Source organism: Danio rerio, chromosome 6, assembly GCF_049306965.1.
Source record: "Danio rerio strain Tuebingen ecotype United States chromosome 6, GRCz12tu, whole genome shotgun sequence".
Classification (NCBI taxonomy): Eukaryota; Metazoa; Chordata; class Actinopteri; order Cypriniformes; family Danionidae; genus Danio; species Danio rerio.
The window spans coordinates 7805001-7826476 of NC_133181.1; the positions used below are offsets into that span (position 1 = coordinate 7805001).

Below are 21476 nucleotides of genomic sequence, written 5' to 3' on the forward strand. Positions count from 1 at the left end.
TCTTTGAGTGTTTGGAAAGTCTGTAATTCCTTGTTTTCCAATACTGTACATATTGCACTAATGCCTTTTGTTGCCCATTGCTTAAATGTGGCGTCGCTTTCACCTGGTTTAAATTGAGTGTCAAAGGCTATCCATCGAAGAACTTTTTGGTCTTTGCTTAATTTAAATTGTCTAGCAAACTCAAACCAAAACTCCACTGCTCCAGAAGTTATTGAATCCAATTGACTTTTGACTACCGAAGGGATTTCTTTTTCTCCAAGAATTGACTGAATCTGATAACCCACCGTATATGTCTCAATTTCTTTCCATCTGGCAAAATAATTGTTGTTACACCAAAGAAAAAGTGGACGGAACTGAGCTGCGTAAAAATAATCTTTGAGATTCGGCAGGGCCATTCCTCCTTTTTGCTTGGACAACTGGAGTGTTGTGTATCTTATTCTAGGCTTCTTTCCATCCCAAATAAACCTGGAAATAAGTTTGTTCCAGATTGTAAACTGATGTTTAGGTATCTCTACTGGCAGGGCTTGAAATAGGTATAGTAATCTAGGTAATATGTTTGTTTTGATGACGTTTATCTTACTAGCAAAATCCAATGGGTAGGTAGACCACCGTTCCATATCGCTTTTAATACTCTGGTTAATCACATTATAGTTTGCACCGTACAGACTACTCAGGTTTTTTGTAATAATCACCCCTAAATATTTTATTTCTTTCATGTCCCATTTTAATTTATATCTATGTCTGATTTCCTCAGTAGGTTTGTAATTAAATGACAAAAGTTGTGTCTTCGCAATATTTAGTTTGTACCCAGCAAAGAAGTTAAATTCGTCGAGGAACTCCATCAGTACAGGGAGGGAAGCCTCAGGATCTGTTAAATGGATCAAGACATCGTCTGCAAATAAACTAATTAAATGATCTTTATGTCCTATTGTAATGCCTTGTATTTGTTCATGTTGACGGATTGCCTGGGCCAGGGGTTCAATATAAACAGCAAATAATGTGGGACTAAGGCAACAGCCCTGTCTAGTTCCTCTTTGTAAACTAAACGATGGAGATAATGACCCATTAATTTTTATTTTGGCTGTAGGTTGTTGGTAAAGAGATCTAATTATATTTACAAAATGTTTATTGAAGCCGAATCTAACCAAAGTTTGGTAAAGAAATTCCCAGTTGACCCGATCAAAGGCCTTTTCGGCATCCAGACTTAGTAATACTGCTGTCTTATTTTCCCTTTCTATTTTATCTATAAGATGCAGCGTCCTCCTAATATTATCATGTGTTTGACGGCTTTTTATGAATCCTGTCTGATCCTCGTCAATTAATTCAGGAAGGATAGTCTCTAATCTTTTGGCTATAATTGATGTATATATCTTATAATCTATATTAAGAATTGAAATGGGCCTATAATTGCAGCTAAATTCCCTGTCCTTACCCTCCTTTGGGAGTACTGAGATGATAGCCTCGTTCCATGAAGGTGGAAGTTTACATTCTGTTTTAATCCAGTTAAATGTTTTTAACAGAAGTGGGGCTAGTATTTCTTTAAAAGTTTTATACCACTCGGCTGGAAAGCCGTCGCTACCTGGTGTTTTAGATGTTTTTAGTCTCCCAATCGCATTATTTATCTCTTCTAGTGTGAAATCTGCTGTAATGAAATCATTTTGTATTTTGCCTATACTTGGTAAATCTAGTTCATTAAGAAAATTTCTTGTCGCTTCCATTTTAGAGTTAGAAGCATCCGTATACAGTTGTTTATAATAATTTAGAAAAATGTCCTCTATTTTCTGTGGATGATAAACTAAATTATTTGTTTGTGGGTCTCGTATTCTATGAATAGTGCTATCAACTTCTTGTTTACGTAAGCGTCGGGCAAGCAATTTTGCTGCTTTAGGGCCGGATTCGTAGTATGTCTGCTTATAGAATCGAGCTTTCTTCTCAACATCTTGTTCCAACAGGCTGTTAATCTGTTTCCTTATTTGCTGCATACGTGATAGTAGGTTTGGGTCCCTGTTTATTTTGTGTTGTTGCTCCACATTTAATAAGTCTGATGTTAGGGTATTGTACTCCATAATTCTCTTTTTTTTATTTTGCGCTGATAGTGCAATCAAATTCCCACGCATCACAGCCTTCAATGAGTCCCATACTATGGATGGGTCTACCTCTCCATTATCATTTATCCTAATATATTCTTTTATATTTAATTTTATCTGTTCTGTATTTGCTTTGTTATTTAACAAGCCCACATTCAACCTCCAACCTGTCTTTCTCTTCCTTCCTTCTATTTGAACTGTCAGGTACAAAGCGCTGTGGTCAGAGACCTCAGCTACTCCAATGCTACAATCTTTCACCCTATAACAGTCATTTTTTGGCATAAAAAAATAATCAATCCTAGAGTATGTACGGTGGGGAGCTGAGTAATGAGTGTAGTTTTTGAGAGTTGGATTAATATGTCGCCAGACATCGCAGTATCCTATGTCATCCCAGGCTGTGTTAATTAATTTTGATATTTTGCTCCCATTTCTTTTGCTATTAGTTGTGTCTAAATGGTGGTTTAGTACCACATTGAAATCTCCACCACATATACAAATACCCTCTGCTTCCAGTACAATTACATCCATTAATGATTTGAAGAACAGTTTACTAGTATCGGGTGGAGCATACACATTTACTAAAGTTATTAACTCCTCTTCAATTTTACCCTTAACAATAAGATATCTCCCATCCTTTTCTTTTATTTCCTTATATAATTCGAATTTAAATTTATTAGCAACAAGAATAGCAATTCCCCTTCTATGTGAATGCTCATATGAATTGTAATAAGTATTTTTAAAGCCAAATCTCTTTAATTTCTCATGCTCTTGTTGAGAGAGATGAGTTTCTTGCATAAAAATAATATCTGCTTTCTCTTTTTTAAATTTTGTCAATACCTTTGACCTTTTAATTGGGTTACCCAAACCGTTCACGTTTAAAGACATTAGCTTAACCTCAGTAGACTGTACCATCATCAAAATGAGTCATTCTTACACCACTATGTTTCCACAGGCAAACCTTAAATAAAATAAACTGTAACACAGAAACAAGCCAATAACTGCTTAGAACAAGCATTATAACAGAAAAGAATAAAGACTTCCAAAGTCTGAAGAGCGTTCTCACGTTTTCAGTTGAGGAGGGGGAAATCCTCTCTCCCGGAAAGGGCCCCCTCACCAATGAGTCCGCTACAGAGTGTATCATAGATCACTTACGTGTGTCCAATGGCACAGCTGACCTCGTCATCCCGCCAGCCGGCGCACATACATTAAACATCATTATGTAAAGGGTTGCTATAACGTGGGTTTTTAAACATTGCTGCGACCATGTTCAAATTCCCGTAGGCGTTCTTTAGCTCTTCTGGCAGTGTCCACACTCGTGGTTGATCCCACTCGCTGCCACGATGTAGCCCGCTGGAGACGATCCAACAGGTGGCTCTTACCCGGCGGTCTCACGGGCATCTCCACGCTGTATCCCCGCCGACGCAGCTCCTGCGCTGCCTCCCCGGCACTGCCGTACACCTGCACTCCTTCTTCCCAGTGAATGCGTATCCGATTGAAGGGCGTCTGAAAACGGATGCCCTTTTCTTTAAGAGCCTTTTTAATATTGGCGTACGCTTTGCGCTGATGGAGAACGGTGGCTGTATAGTCATGGTCGAAAAACAGCGGTTTATCTTCCATCATGATTTTCTTTCGCCAGGCTTTTTGAATAACCATCTCCTTGATGCTGTACTGCTGGAAATTTACTATAATGGACCTCGGACGCGAGTTTGGGCCCGGTCTAGGCGCCAGGGCTCTGTGCGCGCGTTGTATTTGCAAGTCCACGTCGCCGAGCTCAAATTCAGAGCGGAGCATTTTTTCAACAAATTCTATCACCGAGCCTTGTTCAGCGTTCTCTGGTACACCATGGATCCTGATATTGTTTCGTCGAGCCCTCGATTCAATGTCGTTCAACCTGTCTTCTAGTTTCTGTTGATCCTTTATTGCCTGTTGAAGGGCGGAGTTGGCCTCCGCACTCCATGTTTCGGTGTCATCGATCCGCGTCTCCATCTCGTTAATTTTCCTACCGTGTTCTTGCATGGTTAGCATGTTCGTTGAAAGTTGCTGGTTAACTTCTTGTTTGAACTCAATGAACTCTTCTCTCATATCATGCTTAATTTCGTCTTTGAATGTTTTTAAGTCCTCCTTAAGTTCCGACTTCAGATCGTTGATCTGTTTGCTTAAGGTTTCAAGCCCCGTGGACACATTCTCAGATGTTGGTTCGCCTCCATTTTGTCGGTCCTCTTCTTCCCGCATGTCGTCCTCCTCGTCTAGGCCTGCACGGTGTGGGTGGTTATTCGTTGTACTTTGCGCCCCTTTACCTCTGCCTTTCTTTCCCCCCGTCATATCAATGAAGGAAAATCACTTTTTAAAAATCTAAAATAATTACACGGGGGTAAATGTAACGCCGACTTGCGAGAGCTAAGCGCTCAACCTGCCATTTCCCTCTGCAGCCAAACCGGAAGTGTCGGGTGGTTTCTATGCATATTATGTACTTGAGTGTTTCCATTTCATTGATGCAATATTAACTGCATGTGTGTGTTGCTCCAGTTTCATAGAGTGATCCAGTGGTTAGTCTGCTGTATCATGCTGCTCTGGTCAAATCAATATAAACCGCACTGAAGGATGCAGAATATACACTTTTGCATGCATTTTAAATATTTGATTGTCAATTACTACTTATATAATGCATTTACAATTACCCTCCCCTTTTTCACAACATCTCTTTTCTGATTGGGAGTTACTGACTTGAGGGTGGGGTCTATATGGTAATCACATGATATTTGGATGGGAGACCTCATGGGAAAGCTAGGTTGTTGCCGGAAGAGTTAGTGAGGCCAGCAGGGGCACTCAACCTGTGGTCTGTGTGTGTCCTAATGCCTCAGTATATTGCAGGGGACTCTATACTGCACAGTGATCGCCGCCTTTCGGATGAGACGTTAAAATGAGGTCTTGACTCTCTGTGGTTGTTAAAAATCACAGGATGTCCTTCAAAAAAAAAAAAGAGTAGGGGTTTAACCCCAGCTTCCTTGCCAAATTTGCCCACTGGCCTCTGTCCATCATGGCCTCCTAACCATCCCCATATGATATTTGGCTTTGTCTCCTCTCAACCAATCAGCTGGGGCCTCATGTACGAAGACTTGCATGGAAATCTTAATAAAACATTGCGTACGCACAAAGCTGTAAAAGTGCGTACACAGAAAAAAATTCAGATGTATGAAACACTGCGTACGCCGAATCTCACGCATATTCTTTTGTACATCTGAATGAACGTGAAACTGAGCGCAACATGCACGAGCACAAAACCCCTCCCTGCCTCCTCCCCCGTATGAATATGCTAATGACTATGCTAATGGCAAAACCCAACGAAAAAGCAATGTCAAAAGCAAGCAAAAAGAGAAACTTTGAACAGAATGTGAATTGGAGGTGCTGCTTTCGGAGGTAGACTGGAGAAAAGCGGTGTTATTTGCAAGTTTGTTCTCTGGAATTAACAACAAAAGAAAAAAATAGAGTGGGAGAGTTTAGCTGATTCAGTTAACACAGTTGGGTCTGAACATCGCACTGAGTGCATTTAAAAAAGAAATAGTGTGGTTTATAACTGAAAAATGTTGTAGTACCCTTAGCAGTCTCAGTGGCGCACCTCATAAGAAGCATGTGATCACGTACTGACATGTTCGAGCATAATCTCGGCTCGAATCCAGCGATTAATAAATTCTTTATTTTTTTCCCCGCTACATATCAGATTTTGCCCACTATTTATCAAGAGAAAGACAAGTAGGAATCATTAATAAGTTTGTGCATCATATTTTATTTGCACATTTATTGAATGGAAATGTTTCTGATTCACGCATGCAAATTCATCTTCAGATAGTGTCTTTATAGCAATGTGCGTGCGGTAGATCGCTTAGATTACATTGGGAAAACAGGCGACCGCTGCAAATTGTGCTTTAATGTTTAGCTGGTCAACTGTATGGTATGGAAATCTTACATACCTACTATATGAACCCGTCTCATACAGCTGCCATTGCAAGGCTCAGACACTTTGTAGAAAAGAATTTAACACAACTGCCTCTAGGAGTCGCCAATGGAAATAAAACAGACACGCACAAAAAATGTGCGTACGCCTGCCAGAAAGCTGCCGTGAACCTGCGCACATTCCCACGTTCAGTTCATTGTTAGTAAATCCAAACGTGAGCGATTCTGAGCGTGAAACCTGGCGTACGCAAAGTTTTTGTGCGTACGCAGCGTTGATACATGAGGCCCCTGGTGTGTGGTGTGGGGTCTGCGCAATTTAGCTGTCATCACGTCATCCAGGTGGATGCTGCACACGGGTGGTGGATGAGAAAATTCCCCCTAAAAATGTGTAAAGCTCTTTGAATGTCCAGAGAAGCGCTATATAAATGTAAGGAATTATTATTATTATTTATTTGGCACCCAATTAATTCCCGATTGACAAAATCAACAATGCTGTCTCCCTAAATGTCAGTTCATACAATTTAAAAACAAGAAATTAACGACATTTTAGTCACCATAATTTTTGCTCTGTCAATGAAAAAAATAGTTGAAATCATCTTGTTTTGTTCAATCAGTCTGAACGAATCAGTTGAGCAGGTGATTCAATTAATTGTAGAGAACTAGTTTAAGGGGGAAATATTAATAATAAATCATAATTAGTAATTAATTATAATATTTAGATGAGCTATACGCTTTTACTTGTTGCCTTTGGGTCGTGTTCGGAGATCTAGATCTGTTTTTATTCGTTCAGAGAACTTAAATTTCGGCTTTACTTCGCTAAACATAATCATCATTACATACTCATGCAGAAAACCAGCAGTCAGTTGCTTAATTCCTAAATGAATCAGTCCTTCTGAATGACTCAAATGATTCAGTGACTCATTCACTAAGACGGTCACTTCTTATCACCACCTACTTCTGGTTTTATCTTTGAAAATGATTTTTTTCCTCTATTCTTTCATATTTTTAAAAGATTCATCTCATTACATTATGCAATACATTGAACTGTAAAAAAAAACAAAATTACTTTCTTAATTTTTTGTTGTTGAATCAAATAAAATGTTCTAGTCATCTCAACCTACATTAGTCAAACTGACTAAAAATATTAAGTTAAACCTTATAGAACTTATAGAACAATTTGACTAATTATGATATTTTGTCATAATTTTTGACAGTCTATATGCACATAAAACAGCTTTAAGTACCGTCTGTGTTCAGTGAACTCATCTAAAGCCACTTAAGAAGCAGTTTCTGCATGGATTTTGTTGACGCTGATTTATTTTGGCTGGTAACAGCTTATAGTGAATTATTACTCAAATTAATTTGACATAAAGATGATACATAGGGTTAGAAGGGATAAAATATTCAATTCAATTCAATTCAGCTTTATTTGTATAGCACTTTTACAATGTAGATTGTGTCAAAGCAGCTTCACATAAATGGTCATAGTAACTGGAACAGTGTAGTTCAGTTTTTAGTGTTTAAGTTTAGTTCAGTTTAGCTCAGTTCAGTGTGATTTAATCATTACTGAGAGTTCAAACACTGAAGAGCAAATACATCAATGCGTAGCTCTACCAATCCTGAACCATGCGAGCCAGTGGCGACAGCGGAGAGGGAAAAAAAACTTCACCTGATGGGAGTGAAGAAAAAAAACCTTGAGAACCAGACTCAGTTGGGCACGACCATTTTAATTTCTCCGCTGGCCAAAATATGTATGAGCAGATTAATTTTTTGAGTGTATAAAACAATATTTTCTCCCTTTTTCCAGGATGCTGTAACAATCTGTACTTTGGGAGTGGGAACAGCATTCGGGGAGTCAATTCTGGACAACACTCCTCGACATGCCACGATTGTCAGCCGAGAGAACAGTGAACTTCTGCGCATCGAGCAGAGGGAGTTCAAAACCCTGTGGGAGGTTCGTTTGTGTGCAAGTGTTACTCAATGTTTTTATTACAGCTGCTATGAGCAATGAACACCCATAATGACTGACAGGCAGAACTGAAAATTCGGGACAGAAAACCAATTGTCTGCCCAAACAACAGGGAACATTCTCAGAATGTTCTGGTTAGGTTATGTCAATGTTATGAGCAAACGTTTTTTTTTTTTTTTAATTAATGGAATATTCGTTAGTAATGATCTGGGGCCTCATGTATCAACGCTGCGTACGCACAAAAACTTTGCGTACGCCAGGTTTCACGCTCAGAATCGCTCACGTTTGGATTTACTAACAATGAACTGAACGTGGGAATGTGCGCAGGTTCACGGCAGCTTTCTGGCAGGCGTACGCACATTTTTTGTGCGTGTCTGTTTTATTTCCATTGGCGACTCCTAGAGGCAGTTGTGTTAAATTCTTCTCTACAAAGTGTCTGATCCTTGCAATGGCAGCTGTATGAGACGGGTTCATATAGTAGGTATGTAAGATTTCCATACCATACAGTTGACCAGCTAAACATTAAAGCACAATTTGCAGCGGTCACCTGTTTTCCCAATGTAATCTGAGCTATCTACTGCACGCACATTGCTATAAAGACACTATCTGAAGATAAATTTGCATGCGTGAATCAGAAACATTTCCATTCAATAAATGTGCAAATAAAATATGATGCACAAACTTATTAATGATTCCTACTTGTCTTTCTCGTGATAAATAGTGGGCAAAATCTGATATGTAGCGGGAAAAAAAGAAGAAAGAATTCATCAGACGCTGGATTCGAACCGAGTTTGTGCTCGAACGTGTCGGTATTTGATCATATGCTTCTTATGAGGTGCGCCACTGAGACTGCTAAGAGTACTGCAACAGTTTACAGATATAAACCACACTATTTCTTTTGTAAATGCACTCAGTGCGATGTTCAGACCCAACTGTGTTAACCGTATCAGCTAAACTCTCCCACTCTATTTTTTTTTCTTTTGTTGTTAATTCCGGAGAACAAACTTGCAAATAACACCGCTTTTCTCCGTTCTACCTCCGAAAGCAGCACCTCCAATTCACATTCTGTTCAAAGTTTCTCTTTTTGTTTGATTTTGCCGTTGCTTTTTCGTTGGGTTTTTCCATTAGCATAGTCATTAGCATATTCATACGGGGGAGGAGGCAGGGAGGGGTTTTGCGCTCGTGCATGTTGCGCTCAGTTTCACGTTCATTCGGATGTACAAAAGAATATGCGTGAGATTCGGCGTACGCAGTGTTTCATACATCTGAAATTTTTTCTGCGTACGCACATTTACAGCTTTGTGCGTACGCAATGTTTTAGTAAGATTTCCACGCAAGTCTTCGTACATGAGGCCCCTGGTCTTTAATAATCGACTACATTGAACATCTACACATAGACATCACCTATACTGCAAGTTAACTACGTTTATATATAATACGTTTAACTGATAAAGTTACTAGTAATTAGTCAATTAAAGTTATTTGTAACTAATCCAGTCAACACAGGCTCATTTTGAAAATGTAGCTCTATATACATTTCTGGAGATCGCAAATTATGTAGCCAGAGGTACGTATGGCTGCATTTCGTCTTTAAAACGAACGCTATGACACTGTATCTCCGTATGGACAGCTTTACCGCTGTTACCAATTTATCCAGTGGCTAGTTTATCCAGTCGGCGGCCTCAAGACACAGAGGGTAGTTTACCACGATGATGAGGTTCGAGTTCGGCGAAGAACGGCCAAAAAGTAAAATAAACAAGTAAATAACAGGGTGAGAATGTGGTCAAATCTGAAAATGTGGTAAAAATCAGGCGAGAACTTGTCTTTTTCTGGATTGCTTTTTAAAACTGTTGGTTGGTTTTAGGAAAGTGGGTGTGCGGGTCAGTCGGTGCTTTTGAAAACACTACTGGTTGGGTTTAGGGAAGGAGGAGGCAGGGTCAGACGATCGGTTAGTCAGTCAGTCGACAGCGGCCTCTGGTGGATTTATGTGAGGACAGCAGGCGCAAATGGCACTCACAAAAGAAATTTAAAATCTGAAAAAGCGTACACAGCGGCCTCTGGTGGATTTGCGAAAACTGCAAAACAAATAGAGCTGCTGGAACATATTTTTTCACTCTCCAGAAATGTATATTGGGGTATGTTTTCAGAATGAGCCTGGGTTGAACACAGTTATTAGCAACTAATATTTGTAGTAACTAATAAGCTTAACTTTTCTGATTTGATTGCAATACAATCCTTTTGTAAAGCAGTTTTGAAACAATAATTATTGTAAAAAGCACAATAAAATATACTTGAATTAAATTAAATTGAGTTGAATTCTCAGAATGTTTATCACAGATTGTTTGTGGAATTTTTTGTTTCCACTGAAACTATTTATTTAGGCTTTGTTGTTTTTTTAATGTTGTGGTACATTCAGAATGTTTTTAAAACATTTTTAAACGCTAGAGGTTTTGAATGTTTAGAAAACAGGCTTTTTTAATGTAATGGGGAAGTTAGCAAAATGTTAGGGCATATTTTTTGACTGTGTAAATATAGCGTAAACTGCATAAAATTGAAAAGAAAAAAATGTACAATTTTAATTTTAAGATTAAGAAAATAAGTTGTGAGGGGTGTCATAAAAAATAAACTTACTTTAAAGGGAAATAAGGTATTTTTAATATAATGCTATTATATAATGTTTTTTTTCTGTTGCCAATTGAAAAAAAAATAATATTTATAAACCAGGCTATAGCAATATAGTAATATTGAACTTAGTAGTTTTTACTTTTTTATATTTATATGTATATGTTTTTTTTATTCCAGCCAAAATTAAAGAAACAAGACTTTCTCTATAGAATTATAGTATTATAAGTAAAAATAAATATTATTACCAATATTTTTATTGTTTTATTATTATTATTTTTTGCAGTGCACTTAATCACAAGGGGTGTCTTTATTATTTGAATATGGTATGAATATGTATTGACCTTAACAATAACTTTTTAATGTTATTTTTTTATATTTCAGCCAAAATTTAAGAAATAAGACTTTCTCTATAAGCATTATAATAAAAATAAATATTATTAACAATATTTGTATTATTTTTGCAGTGCACTCATAATGGCATCTAATTTGAAATATGTTTCAAGTATACTCTTACTATAATTGCAGTCATTTTATTAAATAACTTATTCATTTATTTTCAAAGAATTATAAAAGATATATCAAAGTTTAAAAAAATACAAAGCAGTTTTCAGCACTGATTTAACACATACAGTATTGTTATACTTTTTTAAATTAGCACAATCATAGTCATTATATCAGTAACAGGCACTTTTCCAACACTGAGTGTTAGTAACACTAGGAGGCGCTCGACTGCTTCTTCAGCACAGCCCAATGCCAAATCCCAGGCTTTAACAGGCTTTCACAGAGTGTGTGATTGTGCTTGTGTGTATGCGGAAATGTAAGCCACTGGTCTCAGCGATAATCGATTCAGGAGTTGTGTGTTGGTCTTTGAAATTTGTCACATTAACTTAGCAAAGAACTTGCACTGGGAAATTGAAAAGGAAAGATATCTATTTTTCGCCTTAAGTGGATTTGGCAGAGTTGTTAAATCTCAGTATATGAGAATGATGTTCATTTCACACTTGGAAATGGTCCTCTTTTCACTTCTTATTAATGCTGAAATCATATATATTTGTTTCTTTTATTTTTATCTTTGCCATAATGACAATATATAATGTTTTAGTTATTTTACAAGACGCTATTCAACTTTAAACCTAACTAGGTTAAATACAGCCACAGCCGTATGACCTGAAGTGAGTAACCCAAGACCTGTTACTCACTGAAGCTAAGCAGGGCTGAGGCTGGTCAGTGTCAGGATGGGAGACCACATGGGAAAACTAGGTTGCTGTTGGAAGTGGTGATGGTGAGGCCAGCAGGGGGCGCTCAACCTGCGGTCTGTGTGAGTCCTAATGCACCAGTAAAAGTGAAGGGGACACTTTACTGGGGTGAGAGACCCCCATATATATATATATATATATATATATATATATATATATATATATATATATATATATATATATATATATATATGTGTGTGTGTGTGTGTAATACATCATTATTTATATAAATTATATATTTATAGCAGGTGACATTGTAACTCAGTGGTTAGCACTGTCGCCTCACAGCATGGAAATAAGAAATTCAAGGGATGGTTCACCCAAAAAAAAAAAAAAGTAAATTACGTCATCATTTATTTTCCCTTACAAGGTTTTAACCTTTTAGGGGTTTCTCTTTTCTGCTGAACACAAAAGTAGATATTTTGAAGAATGCAGGTTGACTTCCAATAGGAACAAAAATACTGTGAAAGTCCATGGGTATCATCAACCGACATTCTTCAAAATATCTCTTTTTTTGTATTCACCAGAAGAAAGAAACTCAAAACGGTTTTGAACAAGGAAAAGATGTGTACATTCATTTTCATTTGGGGTGAAAAATCCCTTTTAGTGAGTGAGTGAACTGTCTGAGTGAATATGGCACTATAGTTCTGAGTCTAAACACATAGTTAAAAACACATGGATTGATTGCTGAAATATTATGAGAGAAGGTCAATATGTCGTATTGACAGATAAGAATTTATTAGTAATTATTCACTATATAGGACGCAGAGTTATTTCCCTGGGGTTTGCTGGTCAACAAATTCTTATAGCTCCGGTAAACCATTCACACTGATCTCACACTGATCAATGCAGCATGCTTTAGTGTGCAATGTCATTTATGATTCAGTAATGCTGCTTCAGTGAGAAATAGTTTATTTCCTGTTTATTGCGTTTAGCTTTCTGAAAGAAAATACAATAAATGATGAATTGTGGGTAAGAAAACATGATTAAACTGACCAAAAATTACATATCGTCACCTTAAAATGATAGAATCTGACATTTTTGTCAAAATTGAGTTATTGACATATTCTTATTAAATGACAACTTATATACCTTATGGGATGTGTTTTTATAAGTTGTTTACATTTTAAGACTTTTTATTTAAAAAACAAAATGGTTTATCTACAAAGTTGAACTCTAGCTTGACTCTATAAGGTACTTTCTGTGAGCCAATCAGCATTTTTAATGCACGCACGAGGACCAATCAGGATCAGCTTTCTTTGCCATTTTGAGTCTTGGATCAGCTTTCTTTGCCATTTTGCCGGACTGATCCATTGACAGGGAGAAAGATCAGAAAGACAAAATCACACAAAATCAGAGTCGCCTACAGTAAATAATGCCACATCACACAAATTGAGATGTGTGTAAATGTGATGATTTAAAAGCATTTTTTTGACACTGAGATTTTACACTGTTGAAAAAGAACCGAAATATAAAAAAATTTATATATCAAATGTGAAATATTTTTATTTGTGTATATATAGTCAGCGAAACACTTTTTTAGTGTTTATTAAACTCATTTGCTCATAGTTTGTTTTTACTTTAAATGTAATACTAAGCCCTGAAGGGCAAATACTTAATTTAATTTATGGGGCATATAATTCAATAAATATAGCATAAAATTAAATAAATATAATTCAATAATTCATATAAAGCATACAGTTTAATAATTATGACCATATTAGTTACATAAAATTAACATTTGCACTGGATAAAATATTCAGCACAGCCTTGTATGTTAAATTTAAACAAGTAAAAATATTCATCCTAAAACAGTGGTTCTCAAACTGAGGTACGTGTACTACTAGTGGTACCTGGGTAGTGGTAAGCAGAGGAATCAAATATGTCATATGTACATGCAACATATATTTAAAAAATTATCAAAAATTATTTATATTTTAATTTGATGATATAACCTCCAAGCAACATTTCCAGGTTTTGATAAATAGGCTACTACAGTATATGTTAATACTTTTAGTACAGGAGTTTTTTTTAATACAGGATTTATTTATTTATTTTTTTAAGTACAGTAGCCTACTATTTTTTTGCCTCATTTTTTAACTGTGCAGAGCTTTAGGTGCTTTTTTGGGCCTACGCTACTCTATTTTAATACTGGCCATTATGGTGGTACTTGGAGAGACAATTTTTTTCTGAGGTGGTACTTGATGAAAATAATTTGAGAACCGCTGTTCTGAAACATTAAATAAATGTTATAGAAAACAAAAATTGTACTTTCTCAAGCATCAACATATTGTTACACCACCAAATTACATATTTTTTGATTGTATTTCTTGAAAAGTAATGCTTCAATGAATGATCTGCCGGATAGAACCTTATAATTCCAAGCAGAAAAAGACTTTTCAGAGTTCGCAGGTTCTCTCTGCATTTACCGTGTTTTTGTTACTCCAATTTGCAAATGTAAGAAAGTTTTGATAATTTACATTTAGAGTACTTTTAGGGTCTCTGACATGTTAATGTATGAAAGAGACTGTTACACACATATTATTAGTTATATGGAATGCAAAAACTTTGAAGCTCAATATCTCAAATTCATTCAGAATGCAGATAGAACCTTATAATTTAAGGTGACAATATATACTGTAACAAATAACTTATATGACTATTTTATATATATATATATATATATATATATATATATATATATATATATATATATATATATATATATATATATATATATATATATATATATATATATATATATATATATATATATAYACATATATATATATAACCATGATATATCAACTACGCAGTAGTATTGCAGTTTTGTCATTTCTTTTTTTTCTTTTTTTTTTTTGAAATTTACAAATACTTGATAAACATTCAGTGTTATGCCAGGACATTCTCCATTTTGGGACAGATTGTGTTGATTGCTTATATTTAAAAATGTGTTATTACAGTAGTCAATTGCTGCAATTATTTTATTTCATTTTGTTTTTAGGTGCAGAAACTATGGTGGAGCAGAATTTTCTCAGATTAAAAAAAGAAAGAAATGAAAATATCTTTAATAGGGTGGTCCACTACGATATCATATTTTAAACTAGAGTTGATGTGTAATGTAGCTGTGTGAACATAAAAAAAACAACTCTGAATTTAAAACGCTCAAAGTTCAATGCAAAAGGAGACAATGGCTTTTTCAGAGTTAGCTTAGCAAAGCCTACAGTGAACGAAGTTTGGGGACTACAAAAAAAAATACATTCGGGCTAGTGAGATCACAAGCGCTTCAGGTTATGCGCATTCATACACACTAAGCAGCAAATGGGCGTGGCCAGAGGCGCTGTAATGTTGTAGCAGAGCAACTAAAATGCAGTGTAAACGCAGCTATTTCCACAGAGCTTCTTCTGTTTCTGTTTTGGGCTTCCAAAGGACACAACACAAAGAGAGAAGAGTCTACAAATGTTCCAGAGAATTATAAATAAATATATAGCTCTAGCATTTGACAAAGGACAGCTTCCAGAATCTCTCTCAGTTCAGTGCTGGATTCGGCTAAAAACTCCTCAAAGAAGGAGCAGCTCCAACTATAATAGACAACGCTATGGATTGTGAGCCACAACCTGTCAGTATTTTATTTGTTAAAATGAATCTTACATGCATAGCGTCTAGCGTTAACGGTATGTTGTAGCGAGGACGTAAACAAGGTATAAACAACAAGAAATGCTGTTTGGCACCGTCAACAATTTAGCTATAAAGTCATATTTATCTGTCAAACCGCTGTAAACGGTCACAATCTTCACCAGCACTGCAGTGTGTCTCTATGCACTATCTATGTCTCTCTATAGGTAAATTGGGTAAGCTAAATTGTCCATAGTGTATGTGTGTGAATGAGTGTGTAAGGATGTTTCCCAGTACTGGTTTGCATCTGGAAGGGCATCGCCTGCGTATATGCTGGATAAGCTGGTGGTTCATTCCGCTGTGGCGACCCTTGATCAATAAAGGGACTAAGCCAAAAAGAATGAATGAATGAATGTTACAATACACTACTACAATACTTTGTAGTATACAGTTAGAATATTTACATTTTGCACTCTTTAAGTATTAAACATGAGGTGTGTGTGACTCAGTGTTTGTGACACACAGAGGCTGTCAGGCTTCTGTCATTAACACTGGCTTTGTAAATAGTGTCACCCGTGTCTCACAGCTCACCAGTGACCATATGTGCATTATTTTTGTCTCAAATCTCACAAACACACACACACACACCCACACACACACACACATGCGCACACGCACACACACACACGCACACACACACAAACATACAGCATGAATTATGTATCAGTCTCTGCTGCATCAATAGAACAATGTGGGCGAAGATCTCGCGTTCCCGCTCTACTATTTCCCTCCTCTCCGTCTTTGTAAATCTCTCCTCATTCAGACGAGAGCTCGTGAGAGACTGTTTTTGTTTGCGGATGAGTAGCGTGTGTGTTTGTGTGAGTGTGTAAATGAGAGAAAGGGTGATAGAGTTCATATACTTGTGTTTGTGTGTGCTGTCCACCATTTAAGACCTTTTTAAACTTGATGAATATGGATGTTCTTTGTATGCTAATACATATATGCTAATATGCTAATGGTATGGCTAGCATAGCCCATCTGTAAAATAGTCAGCAGACTTAGTTGGATGCTTTTACAAAAGTAAATGGCTGATGGACAACGTTTATGTTTTATATTGTTTCCATACCTGCCAACATTTGTCTCCGAAATTCCGGGAGACTGGGATGGGCTGCGCTGGCGGTTGTGTGTTTGTCTGAATGACACAAGAACCGGGTTAGTAACTGTACTATGGTGATGGTAGCCACTATGAAACAGATTTCAGGCGGCCGCTGTGCTCGGACACTATACCAAAGTTGGTGACCCAGCGGTAGGGCTGCACGATTCTGGCAAAAATGTGAATCACTATTTATTTATTTTTTTTGCTTAAAATCAAGATCCCGATTTTCCTCACGATTCTGTAAATGTAAAATAAAGGTTAATATGATTAGCCTATTATTATTGTTAATTCTAAAAGATATGGCAAAACAACACTAATAATATTAGCCCTATGTTTCTATGTGTCTCTACTGTCCCTGGTGAAAAATCCAGCTTAAACCAGCCTAGGCTGGTTGGCTGGTTTTAGCTGGTTGACCAGCCTGGTTTTAGAGGGGGTCAGAAGATTTGATGAGAAACTGAAATATGAAGTGGCATGAAAAAAAAAACATTGATCTACAGTATTTAGGCCAGTGGTCTCAAACTCAATTCCTGGAGGGCCGCAACTCTGCATAGTTTAGCTCCAACTCACACCTGCTTAATAGTCTCTAGTAGTCTTGAACACCTTGATTAGTTAGATTAGCTATGCTTAGTTAGGGTTGGAGCAAAACTGTGCAGAGCTATGGCTCATCAGGAGTCTAGTTTGAGACCTATGATTTAGGCGCAAGCAACAAACTGGATTTGGATGTTTATGTCAGTTTTATATCTTCTTAACATGAATTTTAGAGCACACTAGCTTGTCGATATCTATTTTTTAAATTTTACTTTCACACTACCTTTCAATACTAATAAGAATTAAGATTTATTAAGAATACTGAAATAGACTCACAAAAAGAGTGGACTTAATCTGTGATGTGGACAAAACCAAAACAAAACAAAAGAGTCCTCTTAAAGACCCAAGATATATTAGTGTACACCGACCTGACTGGAAAACAACTGAACTGATCTTCAAATACAGACTCCTCTCCTCTCCTCTCTAATGTGATAACGGTGATTTCGCAAGAGCTGCAGGGCACACACACACACAAATTCACACTCATTGCAGTCTGTTCCGTGTAAATACAATTTGATACCCTTAATAATTGATGAAGCCGCAAGCTTTTGAGAGCCTTTTAGCAGCCCTGCTCTCACACTCGTGTGTAATGCTGCAGTTCAGGGTGAATTGGCCGAACGCAGCTCTCTGATTGGCTGCTGCTATTGCCTGGCAACGGCCACTGAAGTCCAGTCAGATGCTCGGCCAGAAAGACCCAAAGAGAGAGCAGCACATCATCCATACATGTGTCTGATTCAGTGTCCGGCTGCAACTGAGAAGAGTTTTCCTGGATAATGCTGGAAAGTTCAGGAAGTGAGCGGTTATCACGTTTCTGTGGGATCCTCTGTTGGATTACACAACTACACACACTTTTATTGGGGTGAGTCCTGTTGGCTTAGTATAAGAATTGGGTGCTGTTTGTGTTTATAACCATTGATATTAATGCCAGCAGGATTGAACGCCGCATCAATATCACATTGGTTTTTAAGGTTAATGATGTCAGAGGTCTTTGTCAGCAGCATATTGATTCCAGCTGGTGCTGATCATTGCTTTTTGCGCACAATCTGATTGTAGAAATACTTCTAAATATACGCATTAAATGCCATTTTAACTAATCTGTCGGGTTTGTTCATATTTGATGTAAATTATTATGAAAGGATTGTTCATCCAAACTTTTTCCTCACAATTTTCTCACACTTAGGAGTTTCTAAACTTTTATGAGTTTCTTTCTTCTGTTGAACACAGAAGTAGATTTTCTGAAGAATGTTGTGGAGAAAACAAAGGATTATATACTAAAGAATCAGTTGAAAAAAGCAGTCCTTTACTTACATATTATATTTTGTTCCTACACTCTCTATAATGGTACAATGGTGTACCAAAGAAGGTACAAACCCTTGTCACTGGGGCAGTACCTTTTTGTGGAACGAATTGCACCTTAAGACAAAGAAACAAATTTGTACCATTGCACTTTGAACCCTTAAGGACGTGATTTGTACCATGGGAAATTAAAATATACCCTTGATTTTTAAAACCTGCAGATACAATATTATACCTTCATTAAAGTGTGATCCATGACAGTACCACCACAGTGACAAGACACTTTGTACCTTAACAGTGTCAAATGTGTTCCTTCAAGAACTATTTAAAGGCGTTTTGCGTTATCCAAAATGCATGAATTTATTTTCAGTAAATACAAAACATCAAACACATTTTTAAACAAATGTTTTTTGTTTTTGTTTTTTTTGAAAAAAGAGTTTATTTTTGTGTAAATGGAGCTTTTCCATTTACAATAAAGAATAAAAAATACTTTCACGTAACTCACAAGATCTATTTTTTGCTAAACATTTCACGACTCTTTTCACAAAAATGTCAGAAATACATTCTCCCATGTACAATATATTCTCCAATTTTCACACAATACCTTTGTAATCACTTAAAAGTTTATTTAATTTAATTAATTTTAAAATAGAAGCAGAGTTATGCAAAAGTATTGTGATGAGATATGCACAATGTTTGATAAGCTTTACAATACTAAAATGTCTGCATGAACACTTTGCATATGCAGGACTTTTGCAGCTCATGTGCGTATAGTGGAAAACAAATGCCAAAAGGTGCGGATATCAATAATGAAAATGTATTCATCAGAAAATGCCTACCAAATGTTTGTTAAAAATGCCTTAAACCTTAAGTTTACAATACCTTTTGTTTTGTTTTAACAGTTGTTTTGTATTATAAAACTTAATAATTAATGTTGATGAGTTTCTTTAAACATGCTTTTGAATGATGATTTGAGTTTTAATATGAAAATTATTTATGAAATCACTTTGCCTTTTCAATAATATTTATTTTCACAGATATTGTAACAAAGTAGGAGTTGTCCTACACTTACGTCCCTTTTTAATGAGAACAATTGTGTATCTTCATTTCAGTTGTACCATAAAAGGTACAGAACAGTATCATAAGAGGTCTTATCTGTACCATATAAGGTACAACTTTTACAAAGGTACATTATTTGTTCCACTGCATGTACCTTTTAATAACAACAGTTTATTAAAATTTTTAGCTAATATGAAGCTTAAATTAACATTAGACAAATACTATTTTTATTTATTCTTATTTTTATTTGTTCTGTCATTTGTTTTCACTGTAAAATTATCACTCATGTTTAAATCAAAAACTTTTTTAAAATATATTTTTAAGTCCAAAGAGAGAAATAGACTGTTGTTGTTTTAAAAAATGTATATTTTAACTTAAAAATATAAGCAGTTTTCTTGTGATTTTTTAAACTAGTGTTTTAAATTTAATAAATGCATAATAATCGGGATAACCGTGAAGCCATAATATTCTTCAGACTATAATCGTACAACCAAAATCTATAATTGTTGCATCTCTAATTATGCCGTTTCAAACACAACATATGAATGTGTCTGAATAAGAAGCCTACCTAAGCAATACACTGACTTTGTGATATGCTTGTAAAAAAAATACAATGTACAATGCGATCATGTTATGTAGTTTCAAAATAATACGTATTAACGTTTTAATGTATAAAAGCCAACGTGGGTGTCTTAAGGAGCAAAAACACAGCATATGGGCTCTTTTATGCTGTTGTGTCGTCACTTATATTGCAAGTCATATCTCTCCGGCCCCTCATTTGCTTTTCATGAACTGGACCCTATGACAATCTAATTGAATAGCCTAATACGTCAAGGAAATCTTGCCGAAGTCTTGACAAAATCGTGTGATCTGACCAGTTCCTAATGAAGTGGTCCACTACGACTTCATATTTTAAACTTTAGTTGATGTGTAAAGAAGCTGTGTGAACATAAACAACATCTCTGAATGTAAGTTCAATGCAAAAGGAGACATTGGGTTTTACAGAGTTAGCTCAGCAAAGTATACAGCGAACAAACTTTGGCGACTACAAAAAAAATACGTCCGGGTTAATGATGTCATAAACCCTTCAGGTCACACATATACACCCTGCGCAGTAAAGGGGCGTGGCCAGAGGGGCTGATCTGCAAATCACAGCACATTATGTTAGCTGACCAATCAGAGCCTTTTGAGGGAGGAACTCAGAAAAATTCTGTCGTTTTCATGTTAGCTAAGTAGGTGGATATAATAAATGTAAGATTTATGAAAAAATAATGTGATTTTCTACAAATGAAGCATGAGCACACATGGCTTTGCACCCCCTAAACACAACCAACACTTTAAAATAGACTCTTGACCAGTCCTTTAAACTAATATGCACTTACACTGAAATTAATCATTTGCTACAATGCACTTATTGTGTACTTTACATTGATTAAATTGCTGCATGTAAATACATCTGTAATTAATTTGTACACTGGTGACCATCCCTTACATCTTGACCCACTCTCAAACCACCAAACCTGTCCCTAACCAAACCCGTATCCCACCTCAAGAGCCCCACAAGTGTTCAGCAGCACATTATGTACACAGTAAGTACGTTGTACTTATTTTTTTAATGCAAGTTCAAAGTATTTACGTCCACCTAACATGGGAGCGAGTTTCATTTTGGAGTGAGCTGTCCCTTTAAATGAGAAGCAGGAAGGAAACAGGATATACAAAGTGCATTTGTGTGAACGCGACAAACACTTTAGATCCCTGGCCAAAGGAAACCTGCTCACACATTCAGTCAGAACTGCTTTTAATTCTAATTCAAACATAGTTCGTGTGCTTGCCCATGTTTTGACCCAAAGATGGTTCAAAAACACAACCAGTGT

At 36.4% G+C, this 21476-nt stretch overlaps 1 protein-coding gene across 1 annotated transcript in view; it reads left to right on the forward strand.

Annotated features, from left to right (window-relative positions):
- The window catches only part of rapgef4b (Rap guanine nucleotide exchange factor 4b), a 71485-nt gene that overhangs the window by 17290 nt on the left and 32719 nt on the right, over positions 1 to 21476 (forward strand). The window contains 1 exon segment of the mRNA NM_001114896.1: positions 7846 to 7992. Within this exon segment, the coding sequence (NP_001108368.1) occupies positions 7846 to 7992 (147 nt within the window).